The sequence below is a fragment of the Betta splendens genome, chromosome 4, assembly GCF_900634795.4.
Source record: "Betta splendens chromosome 4, fBetSpl5.4, whole genome shotgun sequence".
In the NCBI taxonomy this organism is placed as follows: Eukaryota; Metazoa; Chordata; class Actinopteri; order Anabantiformes; family Osphronemidae; genus Betta; species Betta splendens.
In genome coordinates, this window is record NC_040884.2 from 24,831,145 (window position 1) to 24,857,553 (window position 26,409).

General features: G+C 49.4%; 4 protein-coding genes across 5 annotated transcripts; 2 read left to right on the forward strand and 2 right to left on the reverse strand.

The window, feature by feature from the left end:
* Positions 1-27: 27 nt before the first annotated feature.
* fam78bb (family with sequence similarity 78 member Bb) lies at positions 28-5,194 on the reverse strand. Its single transcript, XM_029145657.3, has 2 exons — positions 3,833-5,194; positions 28-3,179 (listed from the first exon to the last, which is right to left on the reverse strand). The coding sequence occupies exons 1-2, from the start codon at positions 4,207-4,209 to the stop codon at positions 2,657-2,659; spliced, it is 900 nt and encodes a 299-aa protein (XP_029001490.1). The 5' UTR covers positions 4,210-5,194; the 3' UTR covers positions 28-2,656.
* Positions 5,195-5,211: 17 nt separating this feature from the next.
* On the forward strand, positions 5,212-7,896 carry rex1bd (required for excision 1-B domain containing). Its single transcript, XM_029145658.2, has 5 exons — positions 5,212-5,627; positions 5,911-5,993; positions 6,187-6,391; positions 6,825-6,913; positions 7,105-7,896. The coding sequence occupies exons 1-5, from the start codon at positions 5,625-5,627 to the stop codon at positions 7,175-7,177; spliced, it is 453 nt and encodes a 150-aa protein (XP_029001491.1). The 5' UTR covers positions 5,212-5,624; the 3' UTR covers positions 7,178-7,896.
* Positions 6,637-14,412, reverse strand: crlf1b (cytokine receptor-like factor 1b). Of its 2 annotated transcripts, none has more exons than XM_055508284.1 (8): positions 13,710-14,412; positions 12,270-12,536; positions 11,799-11,928; positions 11,550-11,722; positions 10,170-10,327; positions 9,916-10,084; positions 8,626-8,807; positions 6,637-7,913 (listed from the first exon to the last, which is right to left on the reverse strand). In XM_055508284.1, the coding sequence occupies exons 1-8, from the start codon at positions 13,765-13,767 to the stop codon at positions 7,890-7,892; spliced, it is 1,161 nt and encodes a 386-aa protein (XP_055364259.1). In that variant the 5' UTR covers positions 13,768-14,412; the 3' UTR covers positions 6,637-7,889. The 2 variants fall into 2 exon arrangements, with proteins under 2 accessions (XP_055364259.1, XP_029001487.2); XM_029145654.3 differs by having other exon boundaries at positions 8,622-8,807.
* Positions 14,413-14,448: 36 nt separating this feature from the next.
* Positions 14,449-22,288, forward strand: tmem59l (transmembrane protein 59-like). The gene is made up of 8 exons (XM_029148412.3): positions 14,449-14,754; positions 15,750-15,855; positions 16,252-16,346; positions 16,456-16,608; positions 19,728-19,833; positions 19,916-20,030; positions 20,287-20,404; positions 20,710-22,288. Exons 1-8 carry the CDS (start codon positions 14,590-14,592, stop codon positions 20,866-20,868), a joined length of 1,017 nt encoding a protein of 338 aa, XP_029004245.1. The 5' UTR covers positions 14,449-14,589; the 3' UTR covers positions 20,869-22,288.
* Positions 22,289-26,409: the final 4,121 nt, after the last annotated feature.

Here is a 26,409-nt window from a genome sequence, read left to right on the forward strand (position 1 = left end):
CGTCACAACACGAACAACTTCACACTCTTCTACGTTTGACATTTTGTTTTTAATTCATTTAAAAACACTGCATGCAAAATTCCGACAGTCTGAGGGAAAGGACGGCAACGCGTTTGTTGTCCTCCTGTTAAAACACTGTAAAACGCCGCTCTCGAGTCACGGAGCTCCAGCCACGGAGGAGTTAACGAGTCACGGCTCCTCGTGCAGGACTGTGCTGCTCTCCCCTCAGGCACATCTGTTACTGGAAAAGACACTTGAGGCCCTGATACACACAGACAGCGGACTGTGGGACCTTGTGGTCGAGTAGAAATGCATTTTGTTCACACTTTATTCGCGTTCGCTCTAGAAAAAGCCTCAACTCTCTGGATGAAATCTCAGACCAGCGAAGGTCTGCGAACGTCCCCCCGGCTAAAAGTGCTGCTCTAGATGTTTCCCTTGATTGTCGACGTGGGCTCTCGGATGCTGTTTGCTTCACGCTGCACTGTCACTGCTACAGTAAGCATCTAGTTTAAACAGCCAACGTGTGTGTGTGTGTGTGTGTGTGTGTGTGTGTGTGTGTGTGTGTGTGTGTAAGGAACAGTCCTTCAGGTGATTATGGCTGTAGCGCTGTGTGTGTGTGTGTGTGTGTGCGTGCGTGCGTGCGTGCAAAGGCTTGTCTGGCTCGCACCTACAGCAAAGAGCAGCAGCATGGGTTAAAGAGCTCGGTTCCATCCTGCGTCTCTCTTCATCTCTGCCTCGCGAGGACCAGCTCAGCGGTTCTGTGCGACCTGTTTTACTGGCCCACTGTGTGCTGAGCTACAAACAGAAACACAACACAGACCTGCTGGGAAAACGTGTTCAGCATCGTCCGCTGAGCTGCACTCTGCCCTCGTACAAAGAAACACTGTGCGGCTCTAGGACCCAACACTGCACTAAAGGCTCAGTTCACCCAAATCACACATGTTTTGGGATCCTGCGTCTCACATCATAGCCTCTAGTTAATAAAAGAAAACGTTAAGAAAACGAGATTTGTTCACAATTTATGAAAGATTTGACATATTTGCAATAGAGGTCAAGTATATAGTTTTACATTGTCATTGTTGTGTTTGTGTGAATCATACGGAGACATGACCCTGCACTGGGACCGCTCTGCTGCTCTATGGGCACGTGGAACCTTCAGGGCTGAAACACGTAGACGAGACCTTCAGACCTCAGCTTTGATTTGTGCTTCAGGCACTGGGCCCATTAAACCTCCTGATACTTTAGGTTGTGATACTGGCATGAAGTTCTTTAGGCTTCTTTTAAATACAAATAACACTGACAGACAGACTCCTGAGTGGACGGCAATGGAATTATAGAAATAATAGAAATAAAAGAAGTAGATAATCTGACATATGAGCAGCATGTGCCTAAGAGATGTAACCTTCTGCACCTAGTTTGTTTTATTGAATATTTAATTAACTACTGCAAAGAGTTTTAGTAGCTAGTATGAGTTAACATGATAAACACATTCTGAGCATAGTCACTGTGACTATACTGGTGTGTGTGTGTGTGTGTGTGTGTGTGTGTGTGTGTGTGTGTGTGTGTGTGTGTGTGTGTGTGTGTGTGTGTGTGATCAGGATTTCTATCAGTTGGAAACCCATAGACAGAAGATGCACAAGCAAAATCCCCCTAAAATCCTCATATGTAGAAGCAGAAGGAGGAAAAGGCTGCGTTCTTTTAACGAGGATCAGATTTTAGTCACAAGACTAACTTCTCTGTCTGACTACTATGCTTTTACATCATCAGTAGCTCAGGTTGTGCTGCAGCTACTGAGGGCTGACTTGCTCTGTTATTACTAACGCTCTAACCTCAGAGCAGATTTAGTGTAGAAAGCAGTCGACAACACAAGCATCGCTGGTGTTGGGGGGGGGTGATGACAATCTTCGTCCATATTCTTTTATGATCACTAATGAGACCCTGACTGTGTGTGTGTGTGTGTGTGTGTGTGTGTGTGTGTGTGTGTGTGTGTGTGTGTGTGTGTGTGTGTGTGTGTGTGTGTGTGTGTGTGTGTGTGTGTGTGTGTGAGGCAGTCTGGTGACAAAGCAGCGAACCTGGACTCAAACCTGGGCTCCACTATAGAAAACACGCAACCACAGACTCATGCTGTGGACACATGCCTGCACATCCACACTCACACGTTCCGGTTGTGAATAAACCCCACAGCGGCGCCGTCTTCTTTGGACCCGCGGGACCCGTGGTCTCTCCTTGGTCCCACTCAGCACAGACCAGGCTCGATTCTGTCATCGTTAAGGCTGAAGAACCTTTTTAAAACAGGTCTTTGTCTCCTTCCGGGCCTGAGTAGCTACAGTACAGGTTTGCCTCGGACCCGTCGGTGGTGGTGGTGGTGGTGGGGGGGGGGGGGGGGGGGGGGGGGGGGGGGGGGGCTTCATAACAGTAAAAGCCTGAATGCCCGACAGCTCCCCAGAGGCAGAAACTTACTCTGCATCATCAAAGGCAGGTGGGGAATTAAGGCAGATGTCCCCTCATGACTTTACACGCAGAAGGCTGCTACTCTGATTTGTGCCTTCGACAGTTTTTAAGCCTCAGCCTGATCACACATCAGAATTTGTCTTTCGCCCGTTCACCCATGAATCCGCTGCGTTTCCCTGGAGCGGCCGTGCGCTCTCGCCAACCTCTACTTGGGCGGGATGACCACGAGCGGGGGCCCTCTCCTCGGCCGCCACATCAGGACCTGGGCGTCGTTGGCGTTGGGCCTCCCCGTGGCGTTGGGGGGGATGGGCTCCATGCGGGTCAGCACCCGGGGCTGGTCCTGGTGCAGCCGGCCCTTGAGCCTGGCCCGGGAGCCCAGGGGCTGGGACGGGTCCACCGCGATATCCACCCTCATCCTCCACTTGATGGTGTGCAGCAGGATCTTCTCCCTGGACGCGGTGTTGAGCGCCACGAGCCACGTGGTGAAGCTCTGGTCCCTTTTGATGTTGGTCAGCAGGGGCGTGTTGGATTCGCTGACCGGCACGGCCCAGGTGACGCTCGGGTAGAAGTTGTCGTTCATGCTGACGACGAAGCGCGAGGGCTTGGAGGTGGGGCCCGCGATGGTGACGGTCTCCGTGGTGTTGCCGTACCAGGGGTAGCTGACGCCGTCGGAGTCGCTGATGGCTCTCACCACACCCTCCCGCAGCTGCGGCAGCTCCCAGCTGGACCTGCGAACAGGGTCATCACCTTAGCTCACGTCTAATGCTGCACAGTCAGTTGCAAAAGCAATTCTATGCAGTGTGCTTTCCCGGCACCAATAAACCCTTTTTCGATTTAAAGCCTTAAATGGAAAAAGCAAGTAAAGTACATCGACACACAACCAGTTGCTGCCTGTAAATGGTATCTGCTGCCTCAGCATGTCAGTGGATTATCATCATCCCTTTGTTGGACCCAACAGTTTTTTTGTCATCTGTTTGTTGCGCCTCCGAAGCCAATCTGATGACACCCCACCCCAAGTCCCACCCCCACCCCCACCCGCTCCGCGAGCACAGCGGGGATTAGACACCCCCTCACATATGCCTTCCAGATCATGCGTGCGTGTGCGTCTCGCGGGGGTGTGGGGGAGGACGCGTCTCCGTGGGCACATTGTGCGCGTGAGAGCAGCAACTGTTGTTGAGCTCCTCTAATAGCAGTTTTTTTTTTCTATTTAGGTGCCAAAGTCACAGGAACAGAATCTGTCGGTGGGCGTTTGGGGAACGAACGAGGCTGACAAACACAGTTAACCCCGCTGCGTGCGCAAACGCTCCTGCGCGCGCAAACATGCTACGGTAGAGGCGCGCGTGCGGTGACGAGGACGCGGGCGCCGGAGCTGTCAACTCACATTCCGATGTCTCCATAGGTGTTGTAGAATTCCATCTGAGTGCACGCCTGGATCCAGCCCACCACCCACGTCTCATTGCGCGCAACGGGCGGCATCACAATCCGCGCCAAGGCTTTGAAATACGGCGTCTTGTACCGAAGCACGATGGGCGAGTTCTCCTCGATGACGGTCGGGCAGTGGTCGATGGTGGCGGACAGGTCGCACACCACGATGTTCTCCCGCTTGATGCGCGACTTGTTACAGGCTATGCTCTGGATGCAGCCCATGGCTGTGTAGGTGAAGGTGATCGTCAGCAGCAGCCAAGTGAGCCTGACGGGCCGGGAGAACTGCACAGCCGACTGGGACTCGACCAGTATCACCACTATGAGGCCGTGCATCAGATACGGCTGTAAGGCAAATGTGGGTGCTACCACGACGTAGGCCTGAAATCTGAACCACAATAAGGCTTCAGCGTGATCACAAGAGGGGACCCGCGAGGGTCAGTCGAGTCCAGGACCTGGGTTCAGGCCCCCGACCCATCAAGCGGCTCCAGGGGCACCGCTCCTCGCTCTAATCTCCCCGGAGGCTCCGGGCCAGGCGAAAAAGACCCTGCAGGGGTTAATTAATTATGACATAAAAAATGAACGCGTGATTCTGTCCTCGCCGCTCACACAGAGCGGAGCGTCTGTCGCCGAGTGCCCTCTCGCCGCCCGTGCGCCTGCTCGAACCCCTGCCCGTAACCTTTGATCCTCTTCTTCCGTCCCCGAGCTGTCATGTCACAGGAGGCGTCGCGGGACCGGCGCGCACCGGGGCGCCGGCAGGGGGACCCGGTGGTCGTGCGGCGAGGCTTGTTGATGCGGCACTGGGCATGGGAGGTCGGTGCTGCCTGTGGCCCGGGCGGCGGCGTTACGGTCCGTCATGTCTGTCGACTCGACGAGAGGGAAGCCGGGTGAAACAGGCGAGCCCCGCGAGCCCGGGCATCGGGGATCAGAAGGCAGCTTCCCCTCGCAGACTGAGACGGCGATCCAGGCGGCGCGCGGCAAATTCACACATCTCCTGTAGCGCGATGAAGCGGCGACGAACCCGGATCGACGGTGTCATAGTAACCGTGTGGAGCAGCGAACGCCGCGCCGCATCCTCATTCGACGAACGCTGCGCGGCTCTGTGTCGCTGTTCAGCCTGCGTGGTGCTGAAGATGCTCAGCGGACCAATGGACGCCAGGGGGAGACTGGAGGCGTAGGAGAGTGCCCGCGTCTGCACAGTAGTAGCGATGCGACCTGTTTGCTCCACGTTGTAATAAAGGCTTTTTACTCCCAGGAACACAAAACAGGCGAGATCAGCGGATAAGATGCAGAAATGGTATTGTTCGCATCTCATAGGATTATTTGCTCAGGTACCAGGCCCAGAAACCCCACTTCATTAAATGGAATCATTGAGTTATGTATTGAATAGGAGAACGAGTGTGTTTTTGAATGAAAGCATAGACAGCTTTCTTTTCGAAATAAGACAGGTGCAAACGTCGTGATCATAAGAGTTCACACGATGACACCAGCTTTGAGGAAAGCCTGTCTCCTCGACCAGTGTCGAGATGTTATTGTTCAGCGAAGGTTTCTGCGCTTCAGATAATATGACGGAACTTGTTGTTTTATGAAACCTTTTATTTTGAAATCATCATCATTGCGTCCTCGCGTCACTTCCGGCTCTTACGCCGCTGTTTCACATACAGCGAAGGCAGTCGTGCACCTGCAAATCGTAAACACGTCAAAGTTACAGGCTATGAAAACCCAGCGTGTGTGTTTTTTGAAATGTTATCATGGTAAGTGTTAGTACTTTACTCATCTTACAGTTTAATATCTCAACTGCTCAGAATTGAAACTTCCTGTGCGCTAAAAGGAGCTAAGCTAAGCTAAGCTAATGTCTGCTAGCAACAGGGCTAGCTTTTCTCTTACAGGGCTGCTTGTCTCTTAGTTTTACGTTATTATAAAGTGATCAGTAGGAAAGAAAGCAGTGTGATAAGCCTCCATGATAAGTATTTGTTGTCAAACATCCATCACAGCCTTCAGGAGAGTTTAGCCTGACTAATGTCCGATTTCCTTTAGCTCTCTACAGAATATAAAGCCCTAATCCAGAGGTTTTATCATCTTCAGTCTGAACGGGTGGAGACCTATCGTCTCTTTGAAGAGTAAGTTCGATTGCAGTCATCATGAGCCAGCCTACAGGCTCCTATTGTGTATTTTCAAAACTTAAACTTGTCATGCTGTCTCCATTCACCATCTCTGAGTAGTCAAAGCACAAAACAAACAAATCTGATTTGAAATCCTAAGAGATCATAAATTCAGTATTCTTTGTTGTTGTGGTTGCTCAATGTCTTTCAGGGGACATGAGGCGTACTTGAGGACCGGGCCCCATTATGACTTCGATCACTACAGGCAGCTAGTGCATGAAATAACGCAGGCCTTTTGCGGCATCTCCAACGAGGTGCTGGAGATCAAACGGAGGCTGCACCATGAGTTTGACAGGCCAGACCTCTCAGAACACATTGAAAAGCTGCAGAGCAAAGAGAGGGAGAAGCTTGAACTGGTAGGAAACTCACTTTGTTCTTATGGTTGTTGAGTCCAGAATCTAAGGGAGAGACCACTGGATAAGCGCTATTTTAAAGTCCAATTAAATGTAGTACAACAATAAACAACCCTTTCATTGAATTGTCTTTATGTTGTCATATTTTCTTAATAGTTAATACAACTCCACTGTTTCACCACAAGGAGGCAGAGTTCTTCAGATTTCTATCTAAAAGTACTTTTAAAATAAGTTTTGCTACTGTCATGTTAAAGATACAGATCAGCGTTTATTCAGAATCAGTATTTATTTGGGGAGCTCAGTTATGAATGTTTGAAGCATCCTGTGTAACTATAGTTTTTTCTGCAATAACAACAAAACACTTTAAATCATTCAGTGATGCTATATTTTTAAAGGCCCTCATAAGCTTTTGCCTCTGTTCCATACTCTTAAACAGACAGCCAAGCTGCAGCTGGCCAAGCAGCGGGCCCAGGATCACCCCGAGGAGGACGACTGTCAACAAAACATTCAGGAGATCAAGCATGAGTAAGAGTAGCTCTATTTACCTGCTCAGAGGCTCAGGTGCCTCCTGTGTCACACTAATGTAACACACTGTCCCGTGATACAGCTGCAGTTCAGTTTGGTGGAACAATAAAGGGATAGAGACATTTTGTAAATGCTACCAAAATGCTGTTGTCTTTTAAATAAATGTCAAACTGTGTTGTTCCTTTGTTCAGAATCATCAAAAACAAGGAGGCTCTGAGTGAGATCATGCAGGATTTTAAGTACGACTCTGAGGACTGTGATTGACAGGTGAATCCCTCGGGGCTGCAGCCACCGTCTGGCATCACAAGACAGTGGGGCTGATAGATCAACCTTGCTGCAACTCTCATCTCGTCGGCTGCACTCATCGATCCTCCGCTGGCTCCACCCTGCTCACTGCTGCAGTCTTATTCCACCCAGGGGACCTCTGTACTCTTCTGTTTGTGTTAATGCATGCCTCAGCAAAAAGGCTTGTCATGTAATGGATGATTATCTTGTAAATACTATACTTCTTACGGTAAGAAGCTAATGTAACTATCTTTGCTTACTGAAAACATTGTATTTTTTTGAAACTGAAGAGTCCCCTCCAAAGGGATTTTTGCTTTCGTTTTTTATAAGTCATGTACAGACTCAACAACTACAAGAAGTGCATACATCAGAATTCATAGTCTTAAATATGAAGTATATTAAGGATTACAATGTCTGTTCCTTTAGTTAAAATAATTTAGGGAATGATCAAACCGACTCTTTACATTAAACACAAGTTATTGATGTTTGCTTTTTGTATGTGCATTATAAAAATCCATTGGCTGTTTTTGGATCTTTAGCTTATACTGACCAACAAAATTGTTTTACTATTCACTGGGCATCCAAATGTTTCTTTTTGTAAAATTTTTATGTTAAAAAAATAGGATTCCTCAGCCAGAGTCTAAGGCCAGTGTTCCTTGATGCTGTTCATGAAATAAACACAATGGTTGCTCTATGAATTATCATTTAGCAGAATCTGAAAAAACAAAAGCAGATGATTCAGTGGGAAAAGTCATGTAATTTATATTCGTCCTGATAACTGCTCTAGGCGGCTACATCTCTGTCTTTTATCTCTTATTCTCCGAATTTTGTTCCCAGCCTGCTGATACTTTTCTCTCAAGGCAATCAATGGGAACCTGTCACACCTTGTGAACAAAGACATTCTTCAGACGACACAGTGCGCCCTGTGAAGCACGAAAAGCAGGAGACGGCCGAGCTAATTGAGTCAGGTAGAGTGAGGGTTTCTGTGAGTTCAAGGACTAAGCAGCAGAGGATGTGGCACAAAGACACAAACGCAGAAGACGTTGGGTCTCTGCCATTTGGGCCTAGTTATATTTGTGAGCTGGATTCCTTCAGCCAAGGAAAACTAAACCACAAACGGACCCCATTACAGAGGATGGTTAATTGCACTAACATGTTCATTTTTCTTTGTTGTGGTCATTGGTCCCCATCGTTAAAACATGTAATAAATCCAGACTGTACGTCTGAGGCTATATCTGCTTTTATTCCACCTCTGGGCCAGTAAAGTCAGAACTGCACATTTCACCTGATAATAAAATGCTTTGATTTATGTTTGTTCTTAACCACATGACACAACAAAGGCAAGGTCAGGAGCATAGTTCAGGACGTCAGTGAAGACTGAGTGTATGTGAGTGATGGAGCAGAGGCAGGAGGTTGTGCTTACCTACCTGGATGCTAGTTTCATGTGATTTCTGCAGCCACGCCCTCCACTGATCGTACAGTTTGACTGACATGCCGCTGCAGCCGCGTGCATGCTTGCGGACCCAGCCAAAGAACTGCTTGAGTTCCCGCCGCAGGGTGGAGTTTGGCTCAGCAGGCTTAGGATCACATGAGCCGCTCTGCAGACGCCCTGGGAGAGGAGGAGGAGGAGGAGGAAAGGAGACAAAGGAGAGAGAATGTGTCATAAGAAGGTGGAAACAGAGCAGACAGGGTTATAACAAGACACAACTATAGGATACTACTGTCGACTATGAACGCACTGCCTATGGAAATGTGTCACGATATGCAAATAGCGCTGCTGTGGAAACAGCAGCTGTGATCACACTGAGCGAGCACACACACACACACACACACACACTCATGTTCCATGACGATAAACAGTATATAATAAATATATAATAAAAAGCAAATGTCCATCCCTTTACTTACTCAGATTTACATTTGTCCTTTGACTCATGTGCAGTTCCCTGCAAATCTAACAACATTCTCATCAGCCCCATTATACCTATTAATGTGATTTTCAGACCCTGTTTGGTTTCTGCAACTAAAAAAACATCTACATCTACAACATCTGTAGATCTGTAGTGCAGAGTTCCTCTTTGAGCATTTGTGCTGACTCATGTAGACGCTCAGTCTACAAAAACGAGAAACGTAGAATTGTCTCATATGAACAAAAATGTTTCAGTTTAAGTTGTCAGTTTAATGTCTCGAACCGTGGATGTAATGTTCCATAAAGTTAATTGCTTTCTGTGCAGGAAAGGCTACTGAAGTGCCATAATCAATTCTTTATGGCAAACAACAGAGCCTGATAATGGCTTCCTCCGTCTGTGGAGGGAATTCCACATAACCCATGTTAGTCATTATCTGCCCCAAACCTGCTTCCACTCAGCCCTTTCATACCCTGTGTCCACTGCAGACAGACAAGCTGCGTTTTAACTTGATCAATCTTTGAACCCAATTACAAAAATCTATCAAGCGTCCCCCTGGCTCTTTGCACTTCCCCCTAATCAAGTGCTGGGAGATCTCTATCAGCCGACAACCTACTGATCCCTCCTGGGTCACATGCGGTTCGGATCAGCTGGTTCGGGACATTGAAGAGAGGATAAGGACAATGTTTTTCTGTCTTCACTTAACACTGAAAGTTTGCGCATTAGAAAGGAAATATCCAGAAATCACACAGGACAATCTATCCTGCATCGACTGCACATAGGAAAGCACTGCGTGCCCTGTTGACTCACCGTCACTGGGCGTGGAGGCAGCGCTGGCGTGGCTCCACTCGCTCCAGATGCCGGCCTTCCTGGAGCCATAGATGCCCACCGGGTTGCACCTCACCTGGACAAAATACACCGTGCCGGGGCGAAGGCCTGCCAGGCGGCACGACGTCTGGTTGCCGACGTCATCCACCACCTGAGAGAGCGGGACGCTGCTTTTGCTCATCGTTCCACGCTTCGCTGATACTGTGGAGGGGAGTGTGACTCAGCGCGTGCATCACCTTCCACTCAGTGCCGCCCTCCAGCCGGTAGCGGATCTGGTACTTAGCCTGAAACAGGACGTCCCTGAGCTCAGGGGAGCCGGCCCAGCGGACCGTCAGCTGGTCGCCCAGGTCCCCGACGCGGCTGACGTGGACGTTGGCAGGAGGGTCCGTGGTCACTGGAGGGCAAGGACAGGGCTCAATGGTTTAGTAAGTAAGTAAGTGGAGCAGGAGGCCCACAGTGACTGAGCTCAGTCCTTTGTTATTTAGTGCAACAAGGTGCTGTGAGTTATGCATCAGTGGAATTTTACAGGAATGAAGTGGATGATCTGAGGTAACTGTTATTTTAACCATCATCAAATACAATATAATAAAAACTCTATCTCATTTAAATGAAACCAACCAATAAAAGAGCCTAAAATGTCCGTGCTGAATGAAAAGGGTCTTTAACCCTTTGTCTCACATCACTTCCTTTATTGCATGTTGTGGTCTCTCTCTTACTAACTTAACATAATAAAACATTGGATTCACAAATGTGCAAACTTATCAAGTGCTTTGAAGAAGACGGAGGCAGGAGGAAAGATTAAAGAAAGGAGACAAAGGACGGAGCTTTTTAAAGAAGGCAGTAAATGGCTTGTAAAGATGTTTCCTCCTTCTGAGCCAAACATCCTTCAGTGCCGGTGCTGTGGTGCCATTTCTCCACTGATATTAATTTTATCGCAGTCATGTTGATGGGGGAGGAAAAATTGCCACAGGAACCTGAAGAACTTCTACAGATCTCCTGTTATTGCTCATACATCATAACCTCAGTTTCTCACTGAGAAACCTGTGAAGCCATAATACGAGAAGCATCTGCTGTGTGGTTAGATTTTACAACAAAACTGTTTATCTTAGAGAGTTTCACCCCAAACTCATAATGCAGTTGTGGTGACTATAAACCATAAAAATATCCCCCCCTTAGAGATGTGTGTTAACCAGATGCAGGAAATGATCACACAAACAAAAGAGAGGAAGGGCAGGCTGGGACAAGAGAGGAGAGAGGAGAGGAGGAAAGGAGGAAAGGAAAGGAAAGGAAAGGAAAGGAAAGGAAAGGAAAGGAAAGGAAAAGGAAAGGAAAGGAAAGGAAAGGAAAGGAAAGGAAAAGCAAAAGGAAAGGAGAGCAAAAGCAAAAGCAAAAGCAAAAGCAAAAGCAAAAGCAAAAGCAAAAGCAAAAGCAAAGGAAAGGAAAGGAAAGGAAAGGAAAGGAAAGGAAAGGAAAGGAAAGGAAAGGAAAGGAAAGGAAAGGAAAGGAAAGGAAAGCAAAAGCAAAAGCAAAAGCAAAGGAAATGAAGGAAAGGAAAGGAAAGTGTTAAGTAGCCTCCAGCATTATAAACAATGCACAGCTCCAGTCTTGTTACTCACCTACATCAAGGATGTCCAGGGTGATGATGTCAGAGGTAGCGGAGCCCAGCTGATTGGTTGCCTCCACCCAGATCTCATACGGGGTGAAGAGGGCGAGGTTGCGAGGGATGTAGCAGGAGTACGGCCGCGTCGCTGAGCTGTAACCTTCACACTCCTTCTCTGTGCCGTACCACCTGGACACATGCTGCACGTGAGCCTCTGGGGGCTTTATCTGACTTACTGGTCCAACTGGGAGGCGTGGGAGAGTACCTCAGCTTGTACTTGAGGGCGTATTTGGTTCTGATGTGGGTTTCCCCCGCACCCCCTGGGCTCCACCTGCAGCTCAGGTCCTTCGTGTTTCGGGACCAACATGTTAGATTGACCGGCTTGTCTGGAGGCACTGGTGGAAAACAGAAGAAATGAAAATCATACAGCGAAACTAATCCACATGCTGAAATGAAGGAAATGACGGTTTCATTTAAATGTAGCTTTAACAGAGACACGGTCAGAAAGCAGCAGAAAGCCTCAGTTCATGTGAAGCAGCCGTCCATCAAGCCTCTGCCCCTGATTAGTGGCATAAAAAGCTTTAAAGCGTTACAGACAGATTATAATCAGACAGAATAGATGAAAAGGACCAAGATGAAACGGCAGTTTACAGAGCAGACCGTCTGTGAGGCCGTGAGCAGGCTTTCATTGGCTTTACCTCAACCTCTATCAAAGGGACAAACACACAGCACTTACTGCCCACGTGGAGGCACGACCCGGCCAGGACGCGGCCGTCCGGCCCGTGACACACCAGGTTGTCCCCAGACCGCTGCCGGGAGCCCCTGAGCCGGGGCAGCGTGACGCTCAGGACGCGGGCCGACGCCACGCCGCGCAGGCGGGCGCCGTTCAGCGTCCAGTACAGCGCGCTGGCGAGGAGGCCGGACCCGGGCGCCAGCGTGCACGTGGCCGTCAGACTGGAGCCGATGGGCAGGACGGGATCCTGGGGGGAGACGGCCGCTACAGCTGGGTGACACACAGGGAACAGACTGACGGGCTGCTGCACCAGTCCAACATTATTACATGAAGGACTGATGGATTTACTATATGACCACTGTATTTTAAAAGCTTGATTTTTGGCTTCTTTTCATGCGCCAACATTTACTGATCAGCGTCTTCCCTCCATCTTCTAAACACATACTACTTTGCCTATACAAGATGAATTAAGCATCCTCTGTATTTAGACCCTTGAATTGAAAAACCTCAGGAAGATCAACAAAGCGACTCTGAATTTCTCGCCAAGCAACAGAAAACTACTGCATGTGTGAGTTGAGCCGGAGCTGCAGCAGCAGCGCTGCGCCGCAGCACAGCAGAGGCTCAGCACATATTTATGATCCCGTAATGAAGTGGATTTATGGAGCCTCGTAGGATCACTCTGAAAGGTCACCTTGCTTTGCGGGTAAAACCGTCTTCCCCGGAGGCTGCTTTACAGAGACGGGAAGGTCCACCGCGCTACATGTCCAGATTCTCTAACACTGGCTTCAATATAAAACTGAAACAGTATGTAGGTGTGAAGCATCAAACGTGACCTCGGCCTCAGAGCGGGACCCACTGTAGACACATAAACAAGGTCCCTGCGTGTGAGACGCTCGGTCCTATGATCATATTTGCAGCTGGTGTCATTTTGTTGCATTTCCCTCACTCAACGGCCCCGATTAACATTTCAGTTAATCCCATGAGCGTAGTCACCGTCACGCGTAATAGGCCCCAGTTCTTAGAGCAGCTCACAACACACAGAATGGGTGCCGTCGTAGGAGTCGCTGCATCTGGACGTGTGTTACAGAAACAAGAGGTTTGACTGGAACATTTGGTTCCAGTGTAACATAGGTTTTACACCTCTGTTTATAAAAGCCTGGGTGATATCAGTGATACATAGGTGCAATATTTTAATGAAACACTGGATTGAACATGTGCTTTATCTGGAGAGACTGTGGTTACTTACAGTATGAGGAGAGCCCACAACTACTGTGAATAATAAAGTGATAGTAACATCTGGGAGCAGAAACAAAAGATCATCAAAAGAAAACACTTTTTCTGCAGCGTGAAGTGGTTTGGTTGGTTTTGAGCGTCTATACTGTGGGAAACGCAGCCACTAATGTAATGACGGAGGCCGCTGTCCGGTAAAAGTTGGGTACTTACGTGGAGAGGAGGACAAGACACGTGGGACGAGAACAAAAAGAAACACCAAGCAAAACATGGCTGTCGGCCGGTTCCTCCCTCTGTGTCCCTCAACTTTCCCAAAGCGTATGAGGCCAAGCTGCAGCTCAAACGTGACTCCAGTGAGACTCAACAAAGTGGAAGCACACGGTTTGACTCCTTTCACCCCAGAGTGGCTCTGCTGCCGCTCCAGCACCGAGGTCCAGGCAGGTTGCTCCTCCCTAGACCCTCACACAAGTCACAAGTGCCCCTCAACGGGTCCCCTCCCAGACATGAGCCAGGAGCTTTCACACACAGCAGCAACACACTCATGCTTTTATCATCGATATCAGGGGATCACCACTATTACTCTGTTCTGTGACACATATAATATAATATAATACAATACAATACAATACAATACAATACAATACAATACAATACAATACAATATAATATAATATAATATAATATAATAATGAATCGTTCTCAAAGCTATATTTGTGAGCTCACTACATGTGTTTTTCACTAGTTATTGTTTTTTTTAACAGTTTGTTGTGATAGTGATTATAGACAAACCCATCTGTCACGCGCAGCTCGGTCCTCATCAGCTGTCTACTACATTTTAATGAAAGTCATCGCGGCCACATTAAGCGCTGCAGCTCTGCAGGTGTGTGTTTGTGTGTGTGTGTGTGTGTGTGTGTGTGTGTGTGTGTGTGTGTGTGTGTGTGTGTGTGTGATGATGATGCGCGTGACGCCACGAGCACAAGCAGCACGGCAGACAGGACGGAGCTGAGGCAGCAGCAGCAGCATCCGCCACAAAGGGAGCCCGGTGCCGTAGGTTGAAGTCCGTCTCTCCGCTCCTCTCTCTCCCGAGGTCGCCATGCTCCGGTTCGGCTGCGGGATGTGCGGCTTCTCGGCCCTGCTCTCGGTTCTCCTCGCCGGCTTCGCGGCGGCGTCTTCGGATCAGTTCGACAACCAACTGGGCGACATCAATTACTGCAAGAAGCAATGCCAGCTCACCATCAAAAACAAAAGCCCCGCTAAAGTAAGTGCTCCCTGTGCGCCGCCTGCGCGCAGCGCGCAGCCTGGCGCCCGACGAGACGCAGAGTCGCGCGGCGCAGCGCAGCACCGACACCGGGTCTAGTTCCGTGCGAAAAGCCGAGAAACGACCGTGTTTATGTCTGCGCACCACGACGGGCTCCGTGCTAGCTACGGGTTTGCAGCGCCGTCTGGACGCTACGGCGCACGCTTAGGCCGAAACATGGACGCGGCTCGATCCCCTTCAAGCAGCGAGCGGCTCGTAGCGAGACGCACCTGCGCTAAACTGCGCCAGTTATTCATTAATGCGCAATTAAGAGCCTGGACAGGCTAAGTGCGCTAGATGAGGCATCGGGGGGACTACGGGCCGTGAATCTTCCCTGAGTGGGACTTTGCCGTGAGGCCACAATGGAGACGCCGCTGCCGGTGTCTGTGCGCGTGAAGCTCCGAGGTGTTTGCGCTCGTCCTCTGCCTTCAGGTGTGGTGCAGGGCGACGCGAATCACATCCACCTGGTTTCGACATGTTTACAGCTGCGCAGTAACCACGCAGATGCGGATGAAAGGCAGTCGTCCTGGATATTAGGGTATGCGTGATGTTTGTGAGGCCAGTGTGTGAAATCAGGGGGACGCGGTGAAGATGGTGACAGATGCAAACCGGGGCTGAACGCTTCGTGGTGGAGGGACGTCCGCGCGGCTGCACTCCCCGCGGTGATCACTGGGCGGCGCTGTTGCTCCAGCCTGCGGAGAATAAAAGCCTTGGGATCACAGGAAGAGTCTCATACACGCGGCTCATTAACTCTGTTTTTCTTTTACAGACACTAAAAGCTTCCTCGCAAGTGTTTATGACAGACTGTAATACATCAGCTGCACCGTGTCATTAGGGGATGCCATAACCTATCATTGTCATACTTCCTAACAAGGTTACACAGAGTTTACCCAAGAGTGCAAGAAGCATCTCTAATTTTGCCCCCCCCCCACAACCTCATCCTGTCTGACTGCTAGGACTCCATAATGAACGCCTGTCACCGCGGCTGTCGCCTCTACTCCATCTGCCAGTTTGTCAATGGGAACGCAGGCTTCAACACCAGCAAGGAGGAGTGTCAGGGAGGTGAGTCTGCTCCATTGCAGATGTCTCAAGGCAAATAGGCCTAAAGGTTTCAAAATAAAAGCAGAGAGGGGTTCTTTTAAGGGACTCCTTTTATGTGGCACACGCGCTTCTCTCAGTTTCAGCAGCTCCATTGGAAATCAATGCTGTGATTTGCCATCCAGGCGGCCGTTGCCACGCCGACCCCTGCTTCAGCAACGGCGGCGCGGTGCGGACCGTCTCCACGGGGGGCCAGCACATGTAGCATCCTCCCTGCATCGTTGTCATTCCTCCCACGCAAACAGCCCGTTCCACTCGTGCCGCTAGTGCTCGTCGGTTGGCCTTCGCCATCCGCTCGCCTCCCTCTTCTTCTGCTCTTTCTTCACAACGGCCCCTGTCTGTCTCTCCTCTCCCCGCCAGCCTGCCAGGAGGCATATATTAAGCTGCTGGAGCAGGAGGCCTGCAGCACCGGCTGTGCCAGCCAGCCCTCTGAACCCGAGATCAAGAGGAGGAAGGTGAGGAAGGCCGCTCTGCAGTCACACGCACAGCACAGTCGGCCCCGAGGAGACGACGGAGCACAAACACTTCCCTGAGTGACGGAGGTTTCTGCCCTTTAATCTGCAGCTGAGGGCCATGACGCTCCGCCCCAAGCCCCCGTCCGTGATGGAGGCTGTGACCAGCTGGTGCAACGACATCGTCAGCTCGGCTCAGAGCTTCATCTCCTCCACCTGGACCTTCTACCTGCAGGCTGACGATGGCAAGGTCGTGGTTTTCCAGGTGAGACTTCACTCTGTGCAGACATGTCTGTGTTTTGCTTTAGCTGGGACTCTAACTCATTTTTTGTGTTTACATATTCCATAAAACAATAAGCTATATAGGTATTATTCATTGTAGTTCTTAAACACTGCCTGATTTTAACTAACTTAGAGTCATAAAGTAAATATTGTGTTTGTGTGATCTTTGTATTTTAGCTCCAGTAAATAGATCCTCAACTCATGTGAGTTTTACACATAGCTGCTGGAACTGCTGCATTTCCAATCTCTATATCATATTTATGGCCCATGATTAGCAAAACTCTAAAACTGATGTCCATTATACTTTTCTGTTTTTATTTGGAGGTTAAGTGCGAGTGCAATTAGGCCTTTATAGATTATTGGATGAGTTAACCTCTGCTTCCTGTTAAGATGGACAAATATAGCCTGTCCAGCGTGGCGCTGAGGGACTTGGGTCACTGCCAGCACATCTCAGAGGCCATTTCATTGTCAGTGTGAAGGTTGGATGAGCAGGGGCTCAGCAGGATCCAGGATAAAGTGGTTCAACTGGGAGCACACACTGTGCTTTAATTGTTTATAAATGTCCTTTTAAAGGAAAAGGTGTAACAGGACGTGGAAGCGAAGTTCTTCCTTTGACATAAATACATAGAAGACTTCAAAGCGTGAAGTGAAGGCGTGTTGTTGTTGTTGGTTTGGCGCGATCACCGTCACTGAGGGGAAGTTCAGTTTGTTTGTGTTTGGGCTTTAGAGGTTTTGGCACCTGTGCTGCCTCTCCAACTCACTATCGCACTGCTGGCTCTGTGTCGTACCGATTAAAGCTGTAACGGGGTTCCTCCCACATCCTCCACATTTCACAAACCGCTCAGAAGCCTGCAGCTCTGCTGTGGGGCTTCGTGATGGGATCACGGCGCTTTGCTGCACAATTAAAGGGCTCAGTCTGAAATGTCACAGTAGGGCCTTTGTCTTGTATATGAAGCTCTCTATTAGGTGCAGGAAGGTTTGCCATGTGCAGACTGGACTGTGAGGCTCCACCTCACTCACAGACAAATGACCAGCATCTCTTCTAGCCTTGCTGATGGACGCCTGCTCTTCATGGGGAAGCCGGGCTCCACGGGTTGCGAGGAGACTCAGGCCTGTGTTTAGTGGGCAGCTGGCAAACCGCCGCCGGCCCGACAGCAACAGAAAAAAGCCCGGCGGAGCTGAGAGGCAGCTAAAGGGGGGAGAGATAGGCCAGGGCCGCCCGACATGAGGGAAACGTGTCGTTAGGGGAGAATGCTGGAAGTCAGAGCCTCGCGTCCCCTCGTCTCCACACGTCAGCCTGTGGCCGTGCAGAATGAGGGTCTCTGGGCTGGAGACGTCCTCCAAGCGAGCGGCGTAAGGCTGAGCACGAGGACAGACGGTTCTGTCCCATTTCCTCCCGACAATTCCATTAGTCATCGTCCTCAAATTGATTTTAGGGAAACAAAAAGCCTGAGTGGAAGAGAAGAAGGCGGCGATACGAAGGTAGCGTGATTTGACTGATGATGCTGATGTCGCAGCGTCACCTTGTTGTATCACTGGCTCATGATTGCATGAGACACAGGACGGGCTGCTAACACGCTAAATGCTCCTCACCCATGAAAAGATGCTTGACTCGTCCCAGTTTGTGCTCAACTCAAAGCCCACTAAATCCTGCATTTGTTGTATTTTCTGCAGCACACGAATGCACCTTCATGACAAATAAGCTTTTCCTGAACCGATCCAGCGCACGTGTCCACAGAAATAAAGTAACTCGCGCTGGTGCGTGATGTGATGAGCGTCTGGACAACACAGAGTAACTGTTAGCGTCTGTAATGTCTGTATGTGGTCTCATTTGGCCACATGGAGGAGCTGTTAGCAAAGACGGGCCTTTGAGGATCGTGCAGTGTGTTGAGATTTATTATGGTTTTGTTGTTTGCATTATGTTTTTAGTAGCCTTTAGTCTCCAGGAGATTGAATGTAATGTAATGAGTGAGCTACAGTAATGAGGCTATATTTACCGTCCTTTGCTGAGCTCATGCACTCATCACGCACCTCCACTGTGCATCACTGTATCCTGTGTGACTGCTCTCTCTGTGGCAGATCATGAACTCTCAGACCTCAAGTCTTTCTTGAGCCCCGGCGTCGTAATGCGTGACAGATGCCGATCAGGCTCCGCTCTCACTGTTGGTCAGATCACTTCAGTCTGCAGCCAATGAGACGCGTTTGCTTCACATCTGCCCTCATCCTTTCACAAACATTAGGCCCATGCTGCATCTGGTTTTAATGCTAGAGGTAATAAAACGTCCCGAGAACCTTTCCAGCAGCAGAGGGTTGAAGGACTTGAAGTCACTTATTGCATGTTGTGGTGTTTTGTTCATCTACGCATAAAAAAATAATACAGATGAAAGATTTTTTTATATAAATCACAAGACTTAATGAATCAGTGAATGAAATTTGCCAGTTCTACATTGAAGTGTAAGATGCAGCAAGTGTTTCAAAGTCTTTGGTTAACTGTCATAATCGATAATCACTGGGCGGCTGATGCTACTGCAGTGGGACACCACACTGTTCTAGATAAAGTGTGTGTGTGTGTGTGTGTGTGTGTGTGTGTGTGTGTGTGTGTGTGTGTGTGTGGCTGCTGCTGAGGCCAGCAATTGTGTTGCTACAACCGACTACAGATGCTGTTGTAGCGGAGGGCAGGTCAGTTGGGGGGGAACAAAATCCCCTTTTAATGAGTTCTCCAGGGGAACCAGAAACACGGCGCACGTAAAGAAACCCACAACAGTGCAAACAGCGACGATCGGCTGATCCAGCAGTCTGTCGGCGTGTAGCAGTGGATCCAAAAGCCATTTTTTCAGACCGGCCACTGCAAAACGTTCGAATTCAGTCTGTATTAGATGAAAGCTAGATTATGGTTTTATAAAAGCTCACAGCTCACATGAAGCTATGTGGAAGTTTGCATTCCACATATTTTGCATTGGTGTGGGTTTTAACACACTGTGTTTTGCCAATCGGTAACTGTTGGAACACACACTCACGCGTGACCTGGTCTTCAGGCTGATTTTTGGTGATGGCTGCGTGTTAAAGCTGGCTGTGGTGCGTTTGCTCCCCCTCCGTCCTCAGAGCCAGCCAGAGATGGAGTACTCTCTGCCCGAGCTGCAGGCTCCTCGCTCCAGCGTGGCCGACAAGCCCTGGCCTCAGGTCCACTCCCACACGCAGAGGCCTCACGGTGAGGATCCACCGCCGCACGCACGTCGGACGGACGCGGCGCTCGCGTCACAGTAACGTGTGGTTTCACTAACCGCCCGTAGGTGTGAGGGGCCACGGAGAGAGGGGCGCCGCCAAGGCCGGAGGCCGGGGGAAGCACGGCGCGCAGCACGCCGAGGAGCCGTCGGCCGAACACGACTTCCTGGGCTGCATGTCCAGGTGAGACCCGCTGGGCCTCTATGACCCGCTCTGAACCAGCGCCGCTGCTCACTCACTCCCCTCCAGGCTGCTGATCCATCACCGCGGCGTCTGCTTCGATTAGCATCACAGCTAAAACGTGCTATACTCACACCTTTAAATCAAGCGTGGGGCGACAGTGAAGCTTAGCGTCGCCACACACTCGTGCGTTCACCTCCACGGCGGCGCTGTTGGACCCAGCGCTGCCTTTCTTTAACTCCGCCTGTCTGCTCCCCAGGCGTTCGGGCCTCCCGCGCTGGATTTTAGCAGCTTGCCTCTTCCTGTCCATCATGGTCATGCTTTGGCTCAGCTGTGCAAGCCTCGTCACGGCGCCGGAGCAGCATATTAAACCACAGGTACACACACACACACACACACACACACACACACACACACACACACACACACACACGAGCAGGCTAATAAACAGAATAACAAGCTCAAGGTTCAATTTCCAATTCACAAGGACTCTCTGTCTCAGGGACTCGCACAGCGAGTTCCACTGAAGTGGTTTGTAGAGTTGGTCGTTACGGACTCTCCAGAGCAACACCATCGCTTTATTAAACTTTATTATGAGTTTGGGCGTGAGGTCAAGAAGGCGGAGCGTGACAGTGGTCTTAGCTGCAGCTGCTCTGCGTTAAAGTGTTTCTGCCTCCTCCAGCTGAGCATCAACGGGGACAAGGAGTTCCTGGACCACGCCCACAAAGCCGACCCGTACCACCTGAGCCCCGTGATCGCCGTCCCCGTGAAGCAGTCGGAGGAGCGGGAGGAGGCCGGGCCGCTGCCCGTCAAAGTTGACCTCAACAAGACCTGCGTTTAGTCGGAGCGGCGGCGGAGCTGTCGTCGCGTGTGTGTGTGTGGCCCCGACAGCAGAGTTTTTAAAAAAGCTATTTTTAGGAGCATGGCACCCCCCCACCGTCCAACCCACCTTACTGACGCGTCTAGCCTGTGTTGATCCGACAGGACAGCGGTGCCTGTCGTGTGTTTCATTTCCTTGTACAGCCCATTCTCACGTTCCCGCGCTTATTGGTAAGAGCGCGCGCTCGTCTCGGAGCCACGCCGGGGCCGAGCACAGACCAGAGCCTTCGTACCAAGTCTTGCGTCTCGCGCGGGACAAAGCGGAGACAACCGCGGAGATTCCACTTGGATTTCACTCTCTCCCCCTCGCGGAGAGCGAGCGAGCGAACGAGCGCATTAATTAGCGGCTCGTTGAGTTCGAAGGAAAGTGAGCAGGAGGATGAATGAAAGTCGGCGGAAATATTTTGATAGCGCCGCGGCGAGCGCGGCAAGAACAGTACCATAGCTCCCGATTTCCCGTCTGTTTGCATAATTAGCATCGCGAGCTGCTAAGCGGCGCGCGCGTGGCCGGCCTCTCCGCCCCCGCGCCGTCCCGTCGTTCTCAGGTGAGCTGCACTGTCTCACCCACAAAAGCGGGTTCGCGCCCAAACCGCTTGTCACCTGCTGGTTTGTGTTCAGATGCGCCTCAGGCAGCACACTTTTAATTTATTTCCCTCCGTTTATTTATAATCATCCGCGGGTTTTCTTGTTTATATTATGGAAGTGCCATGTACAGTTACTTCGTTACGCACATGTAATTGCTCTGTATGTAAGGAATCCTGGGGAGAGACGGAATCCTGCGCCTGTTACTGTATTATTATAATGCTCCTCACTTAAAGGGTTCTTCGCTGTTCTATGTACCACGTGCTTTCTATTAGCTGACTATTTTGTATGTCCTAGGAGCACATACTGAAGGATAACCTCTGCAACTGCTGTACGTGTGACGCAAAGCTTTTAACGTAGACTTTGATACCGGAGAGAGTTGCACAGTTTTAGAGTTTTTCTGTTCCCCTCTTCTTCTGTGTTTTCGACGTCCTGTGATTGCTCTCTTTTATTCCGAGCTGTGTAGACAATAATAAGCGCGTGCATGCAAGTGACGCTTCGGTAGTTTATCTTAGCCGCCTGCCAGGCCAGTTTGGCACAACTCTACTGTAGAAGTGTGATTTATTTGTGTTCATATTTAATGTAACCACGGAGTATTAACTGTAACGACGAGTGACTAAAGCGACGGACGCTTTTTTAAAAAGCCATTCAATCAACGCCTGCTGGTTCAACTGAAGGTATATATCACAATATTATCATTTGAATTTCAAACTGTATTGTTTACTTTTTACTGGTCTGTTTATTTTAAATGAAACGAAACGACATGATGAATAAAGTGTTTTCATTGTAAATAAGAAAAAGGCGTGTGTGTTTTATTTAATAAAAAATTAAAAAATAATTAGATAAGTTGTCATTAGTCACTGAAGCCAGTGTGTATCTGTGTGTGAGATGTGTCATTCTAAATGAATAATAAAGAGAATGAAGGTATTTGTTTTAAAAGCATCACCTGGAGGACTAGTATTTGGCCAAACATGTGACGGTGCTTTACTGATGCAGACATGTTATTGTAAATCTGCTGGGGTAACCAGGGTTAAGTCAAGACCACACTGAGACGTGCATGAATCGATATTGTTTCCACAGACAGGGGCGTGGCCAAGGGCAGCGCTCCTACAATCTGATTGGCCAACGAGGTGCGCCTAATCTAATTGGCTTATGAAACCTAGTACAATTATTCATTACTGACATTTCTTAACAAAAATCTTCTATAAAAAAATAACTTTCTTGTAAAAGTTGCATTCATATTAACGCTGCTGTATTGGATTAAATTATACTTGTACTATAGACCTAATAAAATTGCCAGTCATTTAATTATGAAAACATTCAGATACAAATCTACGTGCATCATAGGCATCTCAAGAGGATAAGCTCTGTTACATTTGCACAATACAATGAAACCATTAGCGTGCATTGAACGTTACCCTCCACTAGGTGGCAGCAGAGTTAAAGGGGTTCAACGAGTTGCTTGTGCTGCGCTGCTCGGAACGGCTTGTGCTCATCCTTCTTTCTGACTTCACCAATGCTTAAACAGTGACTTGTATAATCATTCATGCTCATGCATCATCAGGCAGATATATATCTAAGAACAGACACAGCCGTGCTTTCTGTGTCGCTAACAAGAAAAGGCTGATGTGGACAAATGAAAAGACGAATGGGTGACATTTACGCCACATAATAAATTAATAATTCAAGCAAGTTCATTTATAAAATGCGCAAATGTATAATATGTATCAGCTGTAGTGTCAAGTGAAGGCAAATGTTGCTGCTGAGGGAGGAAATGAAGAGGCTACCTGCTTCCCTTGACAGGAGACGTGGGATGAGTTGCCTCCACATTTTCGTAAAAACACAGTGACGCTCTCCTGAAATCTCACTTGCGTGTCTGTGTAATCAACATCTGTGCAGCAGCAGAAAATCTGTGCCTTTGTATTAGAACAGGTTACAATCCATTATGCTCCTTCTGCAGTCATTTGGAACAGAACTCGTCTGTGACTGTGTAAAATAAAATAAACGACTGGATGCACAAATACATAATCACACGCCACAAAAAAGGGCAACACGGCACCAGCTTCCAGTCAGTGTGTCCGATTAGCATAACGTGCTGCTCGGCTGCGTAAGGGACAGACACCTAGTTATCAGCTGTGACACGTAATCAAAGGAACAAAGCGTGTCTACTGCTTTAAATTGCCCTATGATGTTCTGGCAGGAACCCAGACCAGGTGGTGCCGCTGGTCAGTGTAGTTCTGCGAGGGCAGCGCTGATTCAGTTCATTAAGGCTGGAGTGTTTGCCCACAGGTGGTGGCACTTAAAACACACCAAACTGGCAACCACCTGCTCACCGGGGAGTCGACCCGAGCCGCGCTGGGAGAAGAAGAACATCAGATTCTAACACCGGCTCAGTTCCCCCTAAGCTGTTCAAATGGGTCTGTGGAGACCTTTGACCTCCCACACAAGAGCTGCAGGCTGGATCCTAGTTATGATGTGACTGCCATACATTCAGACACTTTAGGTAAAGAGAGAGAAATTGCCCACTGTAGTGAATCAATCTGGCATCAGCTGGGCGTGCGTGTGTGTGTGCTCGTGTGTGTGCTCGTGTGTGGGTGCGTGTGTGTGTGTGTGTGTGTGTGTGTGTGTGTGTGTGTGTGTGTGTGTGTGTGTGTGTGTGTCAACCTGATCTGGATAACAGTAGATCCCGTACGTATTTGTGTGGTGCAGACTTGGCAGAGGGGGAGAATATTAAAGGAGCATGGACAAATTGTACTTTTCACACTGACATGTTGACTCATTTAATGCAAATGGACCCTGTTGTCTCACTCTCCCCCCGTCTCCAACAATCAGTGGTTGTCTGTTGACGCAGGCAGAGATAAACTGGGATTTTATGGTTGCTGCAGCCTGCAGCTCAGGCAACACGTGTCACAGAAGCTGACGTTTATGACCTGATGAGAGCACTGTCCACGCTTTGAACACAGTGCGCGCTTCCTGCACCCCTGAAGAACCGCACACAGTGTGAGGGTCGACTTGCGTAAGGCATCCGCTGCTGGCGGTGAGTAAGTATGAATGTTACGTTCTAAATGTTGTTTGAAATCCATCTCTGTGTTATTGGGAATAAACGGCAGACAGACATATATGAAAATCCCCTTTAGTTAGTTGGAAACTAACAACATTTGTTGGGAGAAACCTGATTGGGAATGAATCTAGAGTGAGATGTAAACTCTTCTGGAGGTGATTCGAAAAACCCTGCATTTCCAGTGACACCACGGGGTCCACAGGCCTTGACAGACGAAAAGAGCTGTTGCCTCCTTTGGCTTTTCAACCCCAAACGACTCATAAGTCAACATCAGAGGATTGTGCGTCCAGTAACAAGGCTCTCGCCGCCCACAGGGGGCGCTATGGATCCAGGTTTGAGCACTGGTGGCCCCATTATTACAATTTAATGGTTTATGTGAGCGAAGAGGCAATGTTCCCCTTTCTCTCTCCCTCCCAGCAGAAAGCAGTGTGTCGCTCTTATCTGGCCAGACCTGCTGCAGGAGCCAACCTGCAGTGCATTAAACAAGCCACCACACACACACACACACACACACACACACACACACACACACACACACACACACACACACACACTGAGCAGCATGTGTGGATGTATGTGTGCATGTGACTGTGGAAATGAACAGAATAATGAGAGGGGCGACAGTCAGAGATGGTGAGGAGAGGAGGAGAGTTCATCAGGGGGGCTGATTGGACAGTCTACTGTAGTGTGTATATGTGAATAATTTATCTCCAATATTACACTCAGAGAAAATGATTAAAATGTAATATATTCGCGCTCTGTACAGCTGCCCCGTGCACGAAAGTGACCCGCAGAAGAGAAGTTAAACGGCTAAAGCTGCGAGAGATGTAATGGGTCTTAATGGAAACGTGTAAACTGGTCTTTAAAAATATAAATATTAAGCAAAAGAGTTGGAAAAGTAGAAACGTCTATTTCCCACTTGACTCCTAATAATTGGGCCCGTTCTAAATAGAAGCTGCTGATTTTAGGTGTTTCCCCTGATTTGACAAATCCTGAAGTGTGTATTTGCGTTCAGAGCCGCTCTGGTGTTTAACTCGGGCTCACAGACAAACAACAGAGGCAGGTGGGGATGAAACTTGTCAACTTTGCAGCCGTCCGAGTCGCTCCAACAGTGTGTGACAAATGTCAAAATGAATGCGATTCTCCGTCAGATCGGCTCTGACGCGAGGGGGGGTTCTGTGTGGTTCTTTTAGGCTGGAGGCTCACGCACCCTCCGCCTCTGTCTGTCAGTCGCTTTGTTCCGCGCGCGCACGAGCACGCGGGGGGAACAGACGTCCGCCGGCGCGGACTTGGTTGGAGCGGCAACTTTATTTTCACCACGACATCTGTCATAAACCTCCGCTGCGCCCGACACAAAGACTCAATCAGAGCCGCAACAACGTGTCAAATCAAAATTCCGAGCACAGTGAACGTCTCTCCCTGCTCGCTTTTACAGCCCTAGCAGCCATGCACGTACACATGGGAAGACAGACATGTACATACAGCACGGATGCTACCCGGACTATTAAACTCCAAGCCGCCCGACACGCCACTCTCTCCAAACTAAGAGCGCAGGCATGAGCGGCCGGTTTCAAGCTGCCCTCCCTGTGAATTGATTCTACTATGAGCCTACACGAACCGGTGCTCCGAGAGGCGGGGGTGGACGGAGGTAAGCGGCGCGCCGGGTCCGGGTCGGAACCTCGCTGAGTGTCACCCAGAGAGACCCAGTGGTTCTACGACCTAACCCGAACCACGTCTATTGTGCTCCGAGCCCGTAATGCGTTAGAAGGAGGGTTTGTGGCTCCTCTTAGGCGCGGACACCCCCGCGCGGGCAAATGGAACGGTCCACAATTTATTCCAGGGAAAGACTGACAGTTTTTT